Here is a 17480-nt window from a genome sequence, read left to right as displayed (position 1 = left end):
TCGTATTTGGAAGTCACTCATTTGGTGTTCATTTGTCTTCCACCAGTATGTCACCATGTCCTGTTGCCTCTAATTTGAATTTCATGTTGTTGTTTTTTAAATTTATTTCTCTAACTTACCAATTTAGTTTGGATTCTTATTTCCACCTTGTGGCTATTGGCCATTTTCCCCAAGTTGTTGTAACCAGGATCAGCTACTTAATTTCCAGACCTCAGTACAAGAAAACAATGCAGACTGCGTGTTGAAAAATTAAGAATTTCAAGACAGCGACAGGGAACACTACACAAAGCATGCAGTACTGCATTACGCCCAAGATGCCAGCCCTGATTGGCATTTTATATACTTGGTTCATTTTACAACTAAATTGCTTTTGAAATTGTTCAGGAGTTACAGAACTTAGACTCATTTCTAACAGAACATCATTGTTTAAAGAGATTCCACTGGGGATTATCAACCAATGATAAATGCTTTAATATTTTGAAAGGTAGGATTTTTATCTAATTCTTAGAGCGTTAATAATGGATTAGCTTCTAGGATTACGTTTCTCCACGTTTTGGATTTGTTCTTTGAATCTGTTCCTTCCTTACAGTGGAAGAAAGGATTTGGGCTGTCTTGAATCTTGACTTGCCTAGGTTAAATGCTCTATGATAAAACTATTATCTTTATACAAAAATCGTACTGCAAGCAGATAGTTATACCAAACATCTGTGCTCAAGGTGACTTCCTTTTTGAGCTGAGTAGTGGACTATGTAACTTGCTCTCATAATAATTTTAATTGAATAATTGGACAAGAGTGATTACATTTTAAAGGGGAAAAAAAGTCACCTGCTTCACATTTGCACAAAGTAATAAACCCAGTAGTCCAGCCCTCTTTAATGGTTGAAAAATAGTCAAGTGAGTATATGCTTTTTATTTTTTTAATTAGAAAATAATTTTTAATCCTCTATTTGCTGTATCTTCTTTTGTTATCTGAGAAGGGTAGCTTTCTTTTCCTACTATCAATTATGTGAGTTAACTTGATTCTTCCTTTAATAATATTTTCACACACACCTTGTATTTTTAGTTTGATTGTCTATTTTATAGATACCAGAACTGAAATATTATGTAACCTTTATAAGAAAAAGGGTGATGGTAGATGCATTGCATTCTTATTTTTACTCACCAAGAATCATGGAAATTTATTTATATTTTTAATTTTGTAAGTAATAATTCTAATATCTTTAAATATAATTCATCTTATTTCAATAAATAGTGTCCCATATGCCATTTGCGTTCACCTTTCTGAAATGTTTTATAAGGCGGTAGTTATAATCTTCTTGCCTGAATGTATATCAAATATAGCATATTAGCTTTATTTGGTTCAGACACAAAGAGACACACCAATACACATACACGACATGTATGTTTGTGTATATGTATGGGTGTGTGTGTGTGTGTGTGTGTGTGTGTGTATTCTTTTTAATACCTAATTAATATTTAAGTTTTATATATTCATTCTAGGCTAATGTCTTTTGCTTTGGGAGAGCATTAAAATATTTATAAACAAGTATGAATATGTTCATTTTGGGGTATCTTGTCCTTAAATTTTTATAATTTGATGGTTGAACTCTTTCCTCTGAAGTTGGAATAGAAAAAGTGGGAGTCAATATGTAAATGAAAAACATCTGATATTAAGGCCTACAAACTAATCAGTTATAAAATAAATGAGTATGGATTGGTAAATTTAGGAATACATTTTTGGATAGAGGTGGTATTTTTTTTTAAATTAATTTTACTATTTATGTAAATTTCACTAGAATTTCTGGAGTTTTTCTCTTTCTTTTAATGGAACTTGTATATAACTTACATACGATCCTCCATAATTTACAACTAATGTTTAATTCCTATAATGTAAAATGCTATTCTCAAGGTAAATGTTCACCGGTCTTGTCCTTATTACTTTATCACTCTAGGCTCTTTTGAAAACCGATTTTCTTTTCAAGCCACTTCATAGATTCTTGGGGTTGAATGATCAAAACTGTTCTTTAGTATTCAGGCAAGTATGCATTAAAATTACTTGTCCATTTTTTAAAAAGAAAGAAATGGTAGCAGGAACATTAAAGAACGTTTCTTTGCAATGTGTTCTAGTATCTCAGAGCAATCCATGTATGAGATGAGGATTGAAAATACTTTCCGAGTTAATCAAGCTGTTTTATTAAGCCACAGAATATACGTATTCATTCAGAAGTTTCCATTAAGAGTATCAAATAAAATTGGAGAATTGCTTTTTACTGCTTCTGCCTTACCAAATTTCATAATATTGTTTTCTGATCTGCATTAAGAAATGGCCAATTTAATAGTATTCTGTCCTTCCCTCCACCCTTTTTGTTTCTAACGAGCCTAAAACTCATATTTCCCTATCTGTTATTATTTAATTCTTATTTAAAGCATCATTTCTTTTAAACTTCACTCTTGATAATTCTTTTCAAATCTGACTAATCATCAAAATTACACAGATGGAAGGGTATAAGAATTTTACATATTCCCTTCCATTTCCCTTTCAATTTCTTATTTGGTAGAATTGGATTGCACCTGGGAAATGCATTTTGAAAAGTGCCCCTAGATTCTAATGATTATTCAGGTTTGGGAACCCTGACCTCAACCTTGACCTGACAGTGAATTGCATAAGGCAGTCCAACTTGCTAATGTGCCTGTTTCAGATTCATTCCTAGTGTGGACCATTCATTATTCATGTCCATAAACAGCTCGTTAGTGCTGAGTGATCTCTTTATTCCAGAAATGAAGCTCATTTTCAATTCCTGAACAGTTAAACCAAGCTGGGGGGGGGGGGGGGAGGAAGGGGTTTTCTTTCAAGGCCACAGTTCCTTGCTGGAGCAGAACCAGCACTTTCTAGGAAACCACAGCAAACCTTTGATGGCATAGAAAGTGTAGCACTCTGTGCCCCAATCTGCTACCTCTCTCTTCTGGACCATAATCTAGCCTGAAGAGACGTTCCCTGTGGGGCTAGTTTGAAAGACACTAAGCCGGGACGCATGACTGTGGGAGACATTGTCCTCAATGTAACCTTCAGCTATCTCTGACTTAACAACAAACAGCGCAGCAACCGTACAGGTGACGGCCCACCACCTGAGACCTGGCCGCTTCTCGCCCACTCCCAAAAGCTCCAGAAACATGGCTTTCTGCTACAGATGATGAGGAGATGCCACTGTAGGGAGCAGAGAGAAAAGAGAGGAAATTAGGAAACAGTTTTTGTCTATTTCAACCAGCTTGATATTTTAGGAGAGCATCCAGTGACAGAAGAGCCTGGTCTCTAACAAGGAATTGAGTGTACTGTACCACTGTGCCAGTGTTTATCTGCTCCCCATGCTCATATCAACACACACGAGTCTTCTTTTTGCACTCTCCACCTACTGCTTGAGAACCGTACAGCATGTTTGGCAAGCCAGAGGAAAAGCAGCTGTTCCCTACATCTTGCCCCTGCTGTTCAAGGCGCACATCGCTGCCAAATGAATCATATCAGAGCCAAAGACCCTGGCAGGAATCCCTTGCTACAAATCTGCAGTCTTGTCTATCTTATCTACTTGGAGAACAAAAGGTTTGACAACCTTGTAATGCCTTAGGACAAAATGGTACAGCAATTGACTGAGCGAGGCCTGGGGAATTATTCAGTGTGGTGCGGATAAGCAGGGTGACAGGGACCTATAAATACACTCTTCTAGCACTACAGCTTCTTCAGGACCATGGCGATCATTTGCAGTATTTATGAAAAATAAATATGGTTCATCTTCATGCATATGGAGAGGATGAAAGAGGATCAGCCATCACAGGAGAGAGGGGTACTTTTCCTGTTTCTCAGATACCACTTCTAGCGGGACCTGATCTGAGTGTAATTTAACCCCACTGATGTTTGGCCATAGTGGCCAGCAGAGTCCAGAGCATTTTATTTCAAGGGAACCTGGACATTGGCCTCCGACTATAATGGGCCTACATTATAGTAAAAGGAATTCAGCAGAGACCTGTAACGTGCATCAGAAAAGCATCATTTCATGTTAGTGATGCTACATTTGAAACCAACTGACTGAAGACGGAAAAGAGTTTTTATTCATAGTCAACACATATGGCTATCCTTAGCTGCTCTGTAAAAGGGACCATCATGGATGTGCTTCTCACACATCACATAAAGTCCGGGAGCCCGGAAACACTGCGTCATGTCTTTATTTCGAGAGTCTGAATTCCTGAGTGGAGAGATTGACAAGTACCAATAGGTCTTCCACTCTGAGGTCTCTGTCACATTACTGAGTTGGCTGGAAATCACTACCCTTAGCTAAGAGGTACCAAATGGCTAGTTCATTTACATAACAATGTCAAGTTGACACAACTACCTCTTACTCACTAGAGGCCTTCTCAATTTACCTGCAATTACCTGTACATGTCAGCCTGGAAGCACCAGCTAGTTTTTCTAATTGCGATCTCTTGCCTTTCTTCTACTTATACTTACATTTAGGGAGAGTCACTGTATTTGTGGCTTCATGGGACAACAGAAGCAATTGCCACAAATCAGGTCAATTTCTCAGTGGCTACAAGGACACAAAACATTGGCTTTATTTGGGTTGCAAGTCTGGGCTCTCTAAGAGGTTTCACAGAAGCTCTTCTGACCTACCATTTCTTTAACAACAAAAACATTCGCTGTAAAAGTATCTTCAAGCCTCTTTATCCTGGAGTATCTTGCTCTACAAGCTGTGTTCCTGCTGGACAGGACAAATATGGCTACTGTCTTCTGTATCCACTTGACCTATGGAAACATTTTTGCCACACCATGCATTGGGAAATGCAGACTGCCCTTTCTCTTCACTGTGCCATCATTTCCAGTTCTTTTTTCAACCCCTAGGTAGGCACAGAAAGCACATAAAGCATTCAGCTGAATAAGCAGAGTTTAAATTGGTAATTAGATGCCATCCCCCGTCGACCTTGGACTTGCAGACTCTATGGATGATGATGGAGTCTTGGCGCTCCCTTTACTTGCTTCAGGCAGAAGCATTAAAGCATCCCCTTTTATTCCTCCATGAGGAGTAAGCAGAAAAGGCCACCCTACTCTCTTTCTGGACCATTTATTCAGTCCGACTTTGTTTCTCTCCCAAATCTTCAGAGAGTTTTAGAATAAGTGGAGTTGGTGGAGTAATGAAGGAAGACCAGCTTTCCAACCTCTTTTGTAAACCTTTTGAGAAAAGTCTTGTCATTTCTATCTTTTAAAATGAGAGGAACTTCGTACTTCCAGTTTTCAGTTGAAGACTATAGCCTAAATTCTAAGATAACAGATAAAGTCCGTGTATTCATAACCATAATAATTGGAGCTTCAGAATAACTCCTACATTAAAAAAGAATTAGGCTAGGAGGAAGCAGCTAATCAAAAATGTTCTCAGATCCACCAACCTAATTCAGTCCAATTGAGTATTCTCATTACTTGGTACTTGAACCAAGTAAAACCTCTTAGAAGGTGACAAAGAAAAATGAAAAGGAGTTGCATCAGTTGCTTGGCCCACTGAACTTGAGACTCCAGGACATAGAACTCCTTGGTCAGAATGGTCTGTCTGTGTAGTGAGATGTGGCTGTCAGATAGTACAGATCAGTGGCCTTTCATGGATCTCCACGTTAGTTTCCAAAGAGCCACGTGAGTAGCATTTGGTTACAGCTTATTTCTTATAAGACAAACAAATAAAGAAACAAAAACTCATAGGCACAGACAATAGTTTAGTGGTTACCAGAGGGTAAGGGGGAAGGGGGTGGTAGATGAGGGTAAAGGGGATCAAATATATGGTGATGGAAGAACGGACTCTGGGTGGTGAGCACACAGTGTGATATATAGATGATGTAATACAGAATTGTATACTTGAAATCTATGTAACTTTGCTAACCATTGTCAGCCCAATAAACTTCAATTTAAAAAAAATACTCCTTATTCCTCCATCTCATTAATTGACCTCACCTTGAATGCAAAGTAGCAGCATTCAAGGTGAGGTAAATTAATGCTCTCCTCCAAGAGGAAACTTCAAGAATTTGTAGTTGCTTTCCTTTATTTGCATCAGTATTTGGGACATAGTTTCCCTTAGTTCATCTACTAAGATCACTGAAAGAAATGAGGCTTAATTTTAACATTGTCTTAAATGTTTCGTTATGTAGGGAAAATAAAATGGTGCTGGAAATCAAAGCATGTGCATGTCCACATCTCACTGTCAAGTACTTATAAACAAACAAAAAATAAACAAATAAGTGTATCATTGCTCACTACAAGATGAACATAATCTGTTTTGTAATCAATCATTTGACATCTGCTCTTCTTTATTTCCTGGAAATATTAATGAATAGACTTTCAAGCATTTCTAGGTAATTTGTCTTCACAAACAGCCTGAAGTTTTCTTCGTAAGTTAAAGCACAACAGTGAAGAATCCCAATTTTTAAGAAAATCCACACTCTATTATTGTAATAGCTATGTATGGTGGGTACTAGACTTGGTGGGTTATCACACTGTGAGGGGTGTAAATGTCTAATCATTTTGTTTTGTACACCTGAATTTAATAATTTAAAAAAAAAGAAAAAGAAAGAAAATCCACACCCTACGCTTCTTTGAAGCCAAATATCTCTCTTTTGCACTCTCATGCTTTCCATTCCACTCACTCTTACACCCTCTACAGGGGAGTCCACAGCCAAGAGATACCTTATGAAAACCTTTTAAGACTTCCGCACATTTGGTCCCCCACGGTCATATCTCAGGCATCAAAAATTCTCTTTTCATCCTTTTCCACCAAAAAAAGCAAATAAAATAAAAACAATAACACACTCATAAAAGAAGAAACAAACAAAATAATGACAGAATTTCTCCCATTCCTACTTGTAGATCCCACAGATATTGGGGAAAAAGGTTATTTTTATGGCCTTAAATTAACCATGTTATATTGTAAATGAACTTTCTCAGGACTATTTCTTTATTTTAGTAAACATTTTTGTAATCTATATATTAACTGTGGAGTGTGTGACCAAAAGAGGCATTGCAGTTAGTGTATGTTATGAAAGTTTGGACAAAAGCATCTTCCGACATTTTTTAACTCATACAATATAAATTGTTTTTCTTCTTTGTATATTTGGCTGAAAAATGTTTTATCCTTGCATTCTACTAGATTATTTTTCTGGTTTGGTTACAATCATCCTGTAGTGAGATACTATGTTTATAGTTTAATTCTTCAAAATATTATGTGCTTAGTAAGTATTTGCTGCTGGCTAGAAAACTTCACTGTAAAGGAAATATGCCTTTATAATAATTTGCTCAGAAAGTTCTATTTTAAAAGTTAAAACACCCACATTTCTCATTCATTTGCAGTCATGAGCTTACCTGTCACCTCTTCAATGAAATAAAAATTATTAATAAAATTAATAAGTATAGTAGCAACATGTAGCTCACTTAATGAATGATGATTTGTAAAAAATTGTTGGATAATTTGTCTAGATTTTTCTCTATTTTTTAAAAACTGCATTTACATTTTAAATACATTTGTTTTGGTTCAAATTCCCAATTTTTGTTTCACATGAAAAATTCATTCTTCCAGAATGAAAAATTTATTCTTCCACAGTTTCTTAGGCATGCTGTACTCTGATTTAAGTGTTTGTAATATTGGGACCCAAGGGTTAATAAATCATTTTAAATACAGGAGTGTGAGGAATAGTTCACTGTGAAGAGAACTTTCCATTGCCAAAAAATCATTAAACTTTTATATTGCAGAGCACTTTGAGGGAATAATAATTTATTTTTATGTATGTTGATTTTTTTTTTTTACTTAGTTTTCTTTGAATTTTCTCTGAAAATCAAATTAAAAGTTTTTTCATTATGTTTTTTCTTGGTAACCGTTATTAGGATTCCATTTTCTACATTTATATTGTGTTGCTGATTGCCAGTCTTTTAATGTCTTTCTAATTCTCCTCATATTTGCTATTTCTGTCTAGCTATGATTCCTCTTACTGCTGAGCGGATTAGCTAAAAGCATGAAATAACATTTTAAAGTAACAGTTGAGCAGTACTCTGGAACAACAACAAAATTTCAATTATGGTTCAGGACTTCCTACCAACTCCATTCAGTGAGACAGCACAGGTCAAGTGGGCAGAGAGTGCTAGAAAATACATAGGCATGGCATCCTATCAGGGACTACCTAATAAGATGTCTCGAAATGGAAGGCAGCTTATGCCATGACTAATTCAAAGAGCTCTGCAAACTTGGATTGACATCAGGTCTTTTCATTCCCTGAACTAATCAAAGAATCTGTGTAAACCAGTTTCTCCTGTTGAGTGCCAGGCCAGGCCAGGCACTGACCCACATGAGGTTAACTGCACCCTCATCTCTTAGGCTATTTCATTCTGCTCAACCCACAGTCTCTTATGAATAGATAAAGTTCGATTTCTGAGAATAATTTTGAGACTAGATGTATGGTTTAATATTATGCTATATCGTATCCTATTCAATCCCATTAAAATTCTAAAGATGTGCACAAAAGGGTGAGATGATTTTGCCTGTAGCCAGATAAAGGATCAAATTTAAACAGTACCTGAGTAACCAATTACTACATGCTGTGATTGTGAAATTTTATCATTAAATATCCATTCCTCTGGAGAAACTCTGGGTAGGCTACAGACATTTTCTTCTACCATACAGAGACCTGCTATGAGCAGTGTTATTTGAATTTTGATGTGATGCAACTTCTAGTTGAAGTTTTGCCTGAAAAAGTAAAAGGGTAAACGGGATCAAATATATGGTGATGGAGAACTGGCTCTGGGTGGTGAACACACGATGTGATATATAGATGATGTATTACAGAACTGTACACCTGAAAGCTATGTAACTTTACAAACCATTGTCACCCCAATAAACTTTAATTTAAAAAGGAGGGGTATGAGTAGAATGCAAAGAAAGGAAAGCTTAGGACAAAATCCTGAAGAAGAATTCTGAATTCCACGAGATTTCAGCTCTTTCCCCCTTGGTCCAGATGCCTTTAGCCTTATTCTCACTTGAATAATGCTGTGTTCCAAGTTGACTTTATTAAAGAATGTCCAAAATCTTTAAGCTTAAGAGCCAACATTTATATTCTTTATGTAATATCTAATATTCTTTTTTAAAAAATTTACTAAACTTATTGGGGTGGCATCGGTTAGTAAAATCATATAGGTTTCAAGTGTACATTTCTATAATACATCATCTATATATTGCATTGTGTGTGGTGAACACACAATCTAATATTCTTTTTTTGATTGAGGTAACATTGGGTTATAACATTATATAAGTTTCAGCTTCTCAGCATTATAATATAACACCTGTATACACTACATCGTGTTCATCACCAAAAGTCTAATTTCCATTTGTCACCATAGGATTGACCCTCTTTACCCATTTCACCTTCCCTTTACCCCTTTTCCCCTCTGGTGACCACCAATCTGTCATCAGCCTCTGAGTTTTTTGTTGTTATTTTGTTTGTTCATTTGTGTTTGTTTTTATATTCCACATATGAGTGAAATCATACGGTATTTGTCATTTTCCATCTGTCTTATTTCACTTACTGTAATAGCCTCAAAGTCCATTCATGTCACAAATGGCAGGATTTTATAATTTTTATGGCTGAGTAGTATTTCCTTGTATATATATACCACTTCTTTATCCATTCATTAATCAAGAACACTTAGGTTGTTTCCGTATCTTGGCTATTGTAAATAATGCTGCATTGAAGGAGGGGAGCATATATTTTTTTCGAATTAGTGCTTTGGATTTCTTTGGATAAATATCCAGAAGTGGAATTGCTGGATCATAAGGTAGTTCTGTTCTGAATTTTTTTGAGGAACCTCCATACTGTTTCCATAGCTGTTGTACCAATTTACATCCCCACCAACAGTGTATGAAGGTTCCCTTTTCTCCACATCCTCCTCCACACTTGTTTCTTGTTTTTTTGATGATAGCAGTTCTAACAGGTGTGAGGTGACAGCTCATGGTGGTTTTAATTTGCATTTCCTGTAAAATTTGTGATGTCAAGCATCTTGTCATGTACCTGTGGGCCATTTCTAAGTCTTCTTTGGAAAAAAATATCTATTCAGATTTTGTGCTCATTTTTTAATGAGGTGGTTGTTGTTTTTTTATGTTGATTTGTATGCTTTCTAAAATATATTTTGGATATTAATCCCTCATCAGATATATCACTTGCAAATAGTTTCTCTCAATCGGTAGGTTGCCTTTTCGATTTGTTGATGGTTTCCTTTGCTGTTTGATTTCCTTTGCTGTTTCCTCCTTTCCATTTGTTTATTTATTTATTTTTTGTTTCCCTTGCTGTTGGAGTCAAATCCACAAAAACATCGCTAAGACTGATGTCATGGATCTTACTGCCTATGTTTTCTTCTAAGCATTTTATGATTTCTGGTTTTATGTTCAAGTTTTTAATCCATTTTGAGTTAATTTTTGTGTGTGGTCTAATACTCTTATGTAATATAGAAAGCAGGATCGCTTTTAAAACCCCATTCATGGTACATGGGAAGGATAGTTCTATTTTACCAGATAATCAATCATGCCTATATATTGTATAATAACGCAAAATACTTGAAATGATGCATAACTTAAGGAATTCTCGAAAAGTTGCCTGTTCCATTCATTACCTTTATGATTATTCTTTTAACGGCGAACAGATCCTTGAAGGGAGACTCTGCAGTCTGTTCACCATAACTATTTATACTTGAAAAGTGTTAAGTTATTGTAATCATACTTACTGTAACAATCAAGATTAATCGCAGCCATGTTAGGATTACTTAGTATTTGTTCTACTTCGGCAGCACCTCAGATCCAATTGTACAAGCAATTTCCATAATCCAAATTGTGAAAGAAAGTAGGGGGAAAAAGACTATGAAAAACTGGTTGAAATAGTATTCCAGTAAATCCTTAAGCAGACGGTTATCGAAAATTCCCTTTTTGAAAAGGAGCTGATTCTGAACAGACTGTATCTGTGTCTCATTGGTGGAAGTGGATTATCTGTCTTGAATTGGATTGTGATGACGATGACTCTATTCTGAGTAAACCAAATCTCTTGAACTATATAATGAGATCAGGAGGAACATTCCGCCTGAGAACGACAGATTGCAATGGCCGAGATGATTTCGCTAATGCTTTTCTCCAGCCTCTTTCCTTGATGTACATAATATTTTGGTTTTGTCCTGCAGAGATTTCTGAGCCTGTTGTTCTGTGTGCTAATTCTTTTTTCTCATTCATTTTTAAAAGTAGAGCTGAATGAGTGGCCGGAAGCTGCGAAATCTGTCTTACAAAAAGGTGATTGTGGAAGAATCTGGACTATTTACTTTGCAGCAGGATTGCAGAAAACTAATGAGTAAACATTTAACTGATTCATTCTTATTGCTTCTTTAGGCCGTGAGGAGGCAAAAGTTGCTTGAACAGAGTATCCAGTCCGCCCAGGAGCTCGAAAAATCCTTACACTTAATTCAGGAGTCCCTTTCATCCATTGACAAGCAGTTGGCAGCTTATATTGCCGACAAAGTGGACGCGGCTCAAATGCCTCAGGAAGCCCAGGCAAGTAAAACTGCGAATGAGTTTCTGTTCGTTTTTTTGGTACACGAACAAGATATCACTGACTTTCTTAAAAATATATTCAATTAGTTGTGCAGGAGATTGTTTGATGGACTGATTTTACCATTTGGAGGGAAGGGGAGAAAAAGAACTCTAGATGAGCATTCTCAAATTTATTTTTGAAAGAATGTAATGAACGAAGTTGAGATAGAGACATCTAAGACAGGGGTACTGTCACCCCGAAACTTGTTGTTTATCAGTATTTTCAAGCTAGTACCCTTAAGCCAGAGGGAAACCAGAGGAATGTAAATTGTAACAAAAACATTTTTAGTGGTACTATTAAAAATGCAGTCTCAGACATTTTATTATCAACTCATCTTTGTAATCTTGACATCACAAGTCGTATGAGCTTTATATTATTCTACGTTTAGTGTGTTGCTAGTAGTTAATAACAAGAAATTCGGGATGTAACTTTGCATTTTATTACTAATAATCACACTGTATACTCGTATGCTCATGTGCACGTGCTCACGTTATAGGCAGGCTTTAGAATTCAACTTTATCCAATACAAATTATGAAGTGTGTGAAACCAGTTGCTTTAAGCAAGAGTTAAAATAGTACTGAAAGGAAATCTAAATCGACTTTATACTGAGTAAATTTAGGCTATATCTAAATTAATTTGCATCCTGGGAAATATTTTTAAAATTCTGTATTTCTATGTTTAAATAACATTTAAATGTACGTAAAGTATCATTTATTATTGATTTAAATGTCGTTAGGATTTTCCTGATACTAAGATGCTACTATTACTTTTCCCATCGTATGTGCATATTATGAACTCCATAACTAAGGATAACTCAGACCAATATACTATGATGTGAGGGGCCTTAGAAGCTCATTTCCCCATCCCAAAGGCCATCTCCCCACTAACTGGGTAAAATATCGGATGTATAGGTCATGGTTACAATGCAATTGCCGTGCAGTGAATCACCATTAAATTGGTGCCCAGAGTGTCGGAGGGCACAGGAGCGTGGGTTAGTTCACCACACTGAGTTTGACCAAGAAAGTCCCTGAGAGTATGGGGCAGCATACAGGTAATTTCGATAGGCTTAAAAAGTCCAGAGCAGGGGTTCCTCATTGACCATTGTCATCAGGGATGAACAAAGTGAAGTTTAGGGTTTTCCCAGTAGTTTCTCACTGGGACAACAAATGTAAATACTCTTGTATATGAGGGATAAAAGCAAACACACTTGAGGATTTTAACCTCTCCAGTATATATGTTTCTTCAAACTTACAAAAGTCTAGTCAAGTTGTCTGTCATGAACTGTTCCTAAGACTGTCCCAATTTGAGTTCTATCAATGATGTTATAGGCGGGCTTTAGAAAAAAGCATGGTAGGAATGAGAAATTGTTAGTAAACTCAGAAAAACTATGTGATTAAAAACTACAGGTAGAATAAAACTGCTGTTTTTCTTTTTTACTTTAATATGAATTTGGAGGAGGAATGTTTGATTGAAGACTGCTCGTAACTTTCTGAATGAAATTAAGAAAATTTCAAACAGTATAAATATTAAATGTTAACATTAGCAATTTGTACTATAAAATACATAAAAGTTACTTGTTGATACTTTTAGAATAAAACTGTGAGTAGCAAATTGGAGCTAGCCAAAAGGTATTTTTGTCTTAGAAAAAAATGGGAGCTTTTAGAGAAAAAAAATCTTGTTTAGTTGAAAACATTGTGGTGTGGGATCCTGAGTGTTTTCTTTTATTTCAATATGAATGCAGGGTTGTATAAACATGAATATAACATACTAGTTTATAATAACATAATATAAAGTATTTTGTTTGGTTTTCTTGAATAAAAAATCTATAGTAAAAGTATTATTAACTATAAAAGTTCAAAACACTTGCAAATAGTAGCATACAGGTAAATGAAGAAATTTCAAATCAACTTGAAAAAAGAGATTTTCGAGTACTAACAAGCTGAAATCCATTTTCTGTGCATTTCTCATTGCACCTGTATTTTCAAGATAATTCTTGACTTTGAATTCCCCAAATGGTAATATATAATATTGAAAAACGCAAATTACCCGAAAGTTATTGAAACATTCTTCTCCACAATTTTATTTTAAGATGACAGCAAGTGAATTTTTTCTGGAACAGTTATCAAGTACTTAGATTTCCTTCAAGGACTGCATTCCTGAAGCTCAATTTGAAACTCCCTTGTAAGAAACAAGTAGAGAGTAAAGAGGCTTTTTGGGAATTACAAACTTAAGCACGGTGTGTCAGACAAAGAACCCATAAAGAATGCCACCAAAATGACATCTTTCTAAGTATAAATAATGAGATCTAATTTTAATGTTTTGTATTAATTAAAAAAAAATGTGTTTCTTCCAATTTACATAAAAGTTCATTGCTAATTAAAAGATTAGCAGGCTTAGCTTTCCCTTTTCAGAAATTGAGTACTTGCTTTAATGTATCACTGAGAAGCAGGAAAGAAATGAATGGCATTACTGTATTTGGTCATCGTAAATATGTGTTCAGATTTCCTGTCACAAACTGGCCATATGGATTTGTGGATATCTGACTCCACCATGTGGTGTACTGGCAGTTTTGCTACTGAAGCGAACTCTGTTAATAGTGCCTTCTTTTTCTGCCTTTTAAGATGGTTTGAGATTCTCAGATGTAAACAGTTCTCAGTATTAAGGAAATGTGTGCAATATATATAACTTCTGACAGGTATGCTCTTATTATATATAAAAGTCAATGTGGATCAAAATACTTCCTTGCGTTATATTTTCATTTATAACTCTAGGGCAGGAATGAGCTTCCCACTGGCTCAGTGTTAATTGGTCAGTTATCCGTCATGATTAGAAAACTGTGTATTTTGATTCTATTTTACTTTTTTTTACTTAGTGACAGAAGCTTACAGGAGTAAAGCTTAGCTTTTTAGGCAATAAAACTACATACTGCAAGGATATCAGCATATGTTGACCTGAGTATTTTATTTCAAAAACAAGGAGGGTGGTGGTAGAAGAGGGAAAAGGGGGTCAAATATATGGTGATGGAAGGAGAACTGACTCTGGGCGGTGAACACACAATGTGATAGATAGATGATGTAATACAGAATTGTACACTTGAAACCTACGTAATTTTACTAACTGTTGTCACCCCAATAAATTTAATAAATAAAAAGAAAAAAAAAAACATTTTACCAAACTGAACTCTTAGATTGCATGACCACACTCTTAACTGCCCATTGTCAGCTCATTTAAAGAGAGATGTTTAATTAAAGTACAAAATCCAAATGGCGTCTTATTGATTCAAATAGAGTAAAGGAAATGGGGAAAATTCTTCTAGCACAGAAATTTATCTTCTAGATATAGAAATCAGAAACATAAGAACTATTTCAAAGACAATAGTATGATTAAAACATAAAACCTGTGACAGTATTTTTGAAACAATTTTATGGAATAAAATTATCAAATTTTATAAATGCAAAGAAACACACGGCATGGATATAGTTGTTTACCCCTTCATTTTCCTGAAGAACATACTGAAACACAGAGATTTAATTTTAGCAGCCAAGATCTGGAAGCAAAAGTCCAAGTACCCAGGCTGCACCCCAGGCCAACCATGTCAGAATTTCTGGGTGGACTCAGTCATCAGAACTTTTGGCAACTCCCCGCAGTTATTCTAACATGTATCCAAGGTTGAAAACAACTTTGGATAGTACATTACTGGTAATGGGTGGATTGATTTAGCCTTTTTTTTTTCTTTCACATCACGTTTCTCACCACTCTTTGATAAAGATTCTCAAGTGTGACTGTGTCAAGATTTCAATGAGAGGGAGTCCCAGTGGAAATCAAACTACTGGTGACTTTCTCTCCTATTTTGATTGTCCCCTTACTCTCATGAGAAATGGGTGAAGGTAGAAAGCAGCAGGCAACTCCTGCATGAACAAATTAATTTGCACAAATAGAATTTTCACTGGGGATCTTTGAAGATGAACTCAGCTTAGTTTTCTTATTTTCTTCTTTTCTCCCCCTAATTCCACATATACGATGAGCTTGGGTGTGCCTCTAAATCATTGTAGGAGCTGTTATAACTGTGTCTAAATAGGTATTTAAATGCTTGTAATTCTTAAAATTACAAAGATACTTCAATCTGCATTTTTTTTGTTTTTCCAGTAATTTCATATTTTGAATCTCTGATATGTAAGAGCAATCCCAAATGGGTACCTGTTGAAATGCTCCATAGCGCTATGCGTTGATGATACACATTTTATAGAGGAGACCGTGATCCTGTTACTTATATTACTGCGAGAAGGGATAGGGCTGCCTAGCGGTGATTACAGTAGCTAAACTATTCAATTTCTTTTGTCTGGCCGATTCCTGATCCCATCTTTTGCAATCTCAAGTCCCACATAGTAGAGTTATGTGTATGAGTAAAGCACAAAAATAGAACAATTGAGGAAACAAGCAAATTCTCATCAAAGGAGACGACCTCCTAATGAAGATAGAAAAGTCCTCCTATATTTCAATGAACAAGCTGGGAATTTGGGGTCCACGACAGACCAGATTTCTTCCTTCCACATCTTTTTTTTCCTACCATTAATAATGTGGCTAAAACTGAGCATCAGTTAACAGAAAAGGGAGATCTTTTTACTAAAGAAAGTTGTTAATTTAAGCCTATTGCATTAGCTGTACATCAAATGTTTATTGAAGCTAAATCTTCTCACTCACTTTAAATATATTTGTCCATATTTAAAGGTAAGCATTTCAAACTAAATCAATGGCCTAAAAAAATACTCAAATGCAGATTTTGGTCTATCAGATAAAGCTTATGATTTCATTATGGAATAAAAAAGACTTTTATAGTGTAGATAGGCATATTTGATTGCCAAATGACTCAGAACAATCTAACTTTATGGCCTACTTAACTGATTTATGAATTAGACAGTATAAACCCACACAGGGGAATTCATTCAGGTTTTATGTGATAATGAAATAATTTAACCACAGAAGAAGAAAATGGAGAACCATTACAGAGATTTGGGTTCCAAAAGTAAACCCCACATAGTTGTGGCAGAAATATTTTCGTTTTGTTTTACTCAGCAATTTAGATACGGTAAACACAATGCAATTCATTTTCAGTCTATTCTAACTCTGGAATGCTCCCTCGATATGTTACTATATAGAACTGATTACTCCCCGATTTAAAGTGCCTGGCATTGTTGTTTTGACATATTTAATAGTGTGGGAAGTAATCACAAGCAAAAGTTGCAGAGGATACAAAAGGTTATAAACATGCCACACACCAGTGACTGTACTTGGAAACACTGCACAGTATCCTGTCCTCACAGGATGTGTAATGATAAGGAAATGGGTGTTTTTGTATTATGAACTCAAAAGTAGACATCGTAAGTCTGCAGTTACATTATAGCATTCTGTTGTGAAAATCTCTCTATAAATTCTAAACATAAAGGTGAAACTGGCAGCATCATGCTATGGTCACAGGGGAGACTCTTGCGGTACTCTGAATATTTTGAGGCAATTTAGATTCAACTTTTTCTATGTTTCCTCTCATGCAAACGGGTATTTATTCCAGAAAGAGCTGACAGAGAAGTTATGAATCTAAAATGCACACCCAGATGACACTTGTCATAGCATGCCCTGTTTTCTTTTTAGCATTTATGACTATCTGAAACGTCCTACTTTGTTTTTTCGGTAGTTTTTTGTTTTTTTTCCCTGCCTGCCTCTGTTCCCTGTCTGCCCCAGGTCGGCTACAGGAGATCAGGACCATCTAGCAGGTCCTCAATAAATATATGGTGAAGTGATTCAATTTCAGAAAGATTTTGTCGCTAAATATATGCCAGGCAAGTGT

At 35.6% G+C, this 17480-nt stretch overlaps 1 protein-coding gene across 8 annotated transcripts in view; it reads left to right on the top strand.

Moving 5' to 3' along the window:
• The window catches only part of DMD (dystrophin), a 2122179-nt gene that overhangs the window by 848476 nt on the left and 1256223 nt on the right, over positions 1 to 17480 (top strand). For all 8 annotated transcript variants that reach the window (XM_074323910.2, XM_074323908.2, XM_074323912.2 and 5 more), the window contains exon 30: positions 11436 to 11597. In XM_074323910.2, coding sequence (XP_074180011.2) covers positions 11436 to 11597 — 162 coding nt within the window. The remainder of the gene's footprint in view (positions 1 to 11435; positions 11598 to 17480) is intronic.

The sequence above is a fragment of the Rhinolophus sinicus genome, chromosome 18 (genome assembly GCF_057876585.1).
Source record: "Rhinolophus sinicus isolate RSI-liver-muscle chromosome 18, RSI-T2T, whole genome shotgun sequence".
Classification (NCBI taxonomy): domain Eukaryota; kingdom Metazoa; phylum Chordata; class Mammalia; order Chiroptera; family Rhinolophidae; genus Rhinolophus; species Rhinolophus sinicus.
This window is presented reverse-complemented; position numbering and strand designations above follow the sequence as displayed.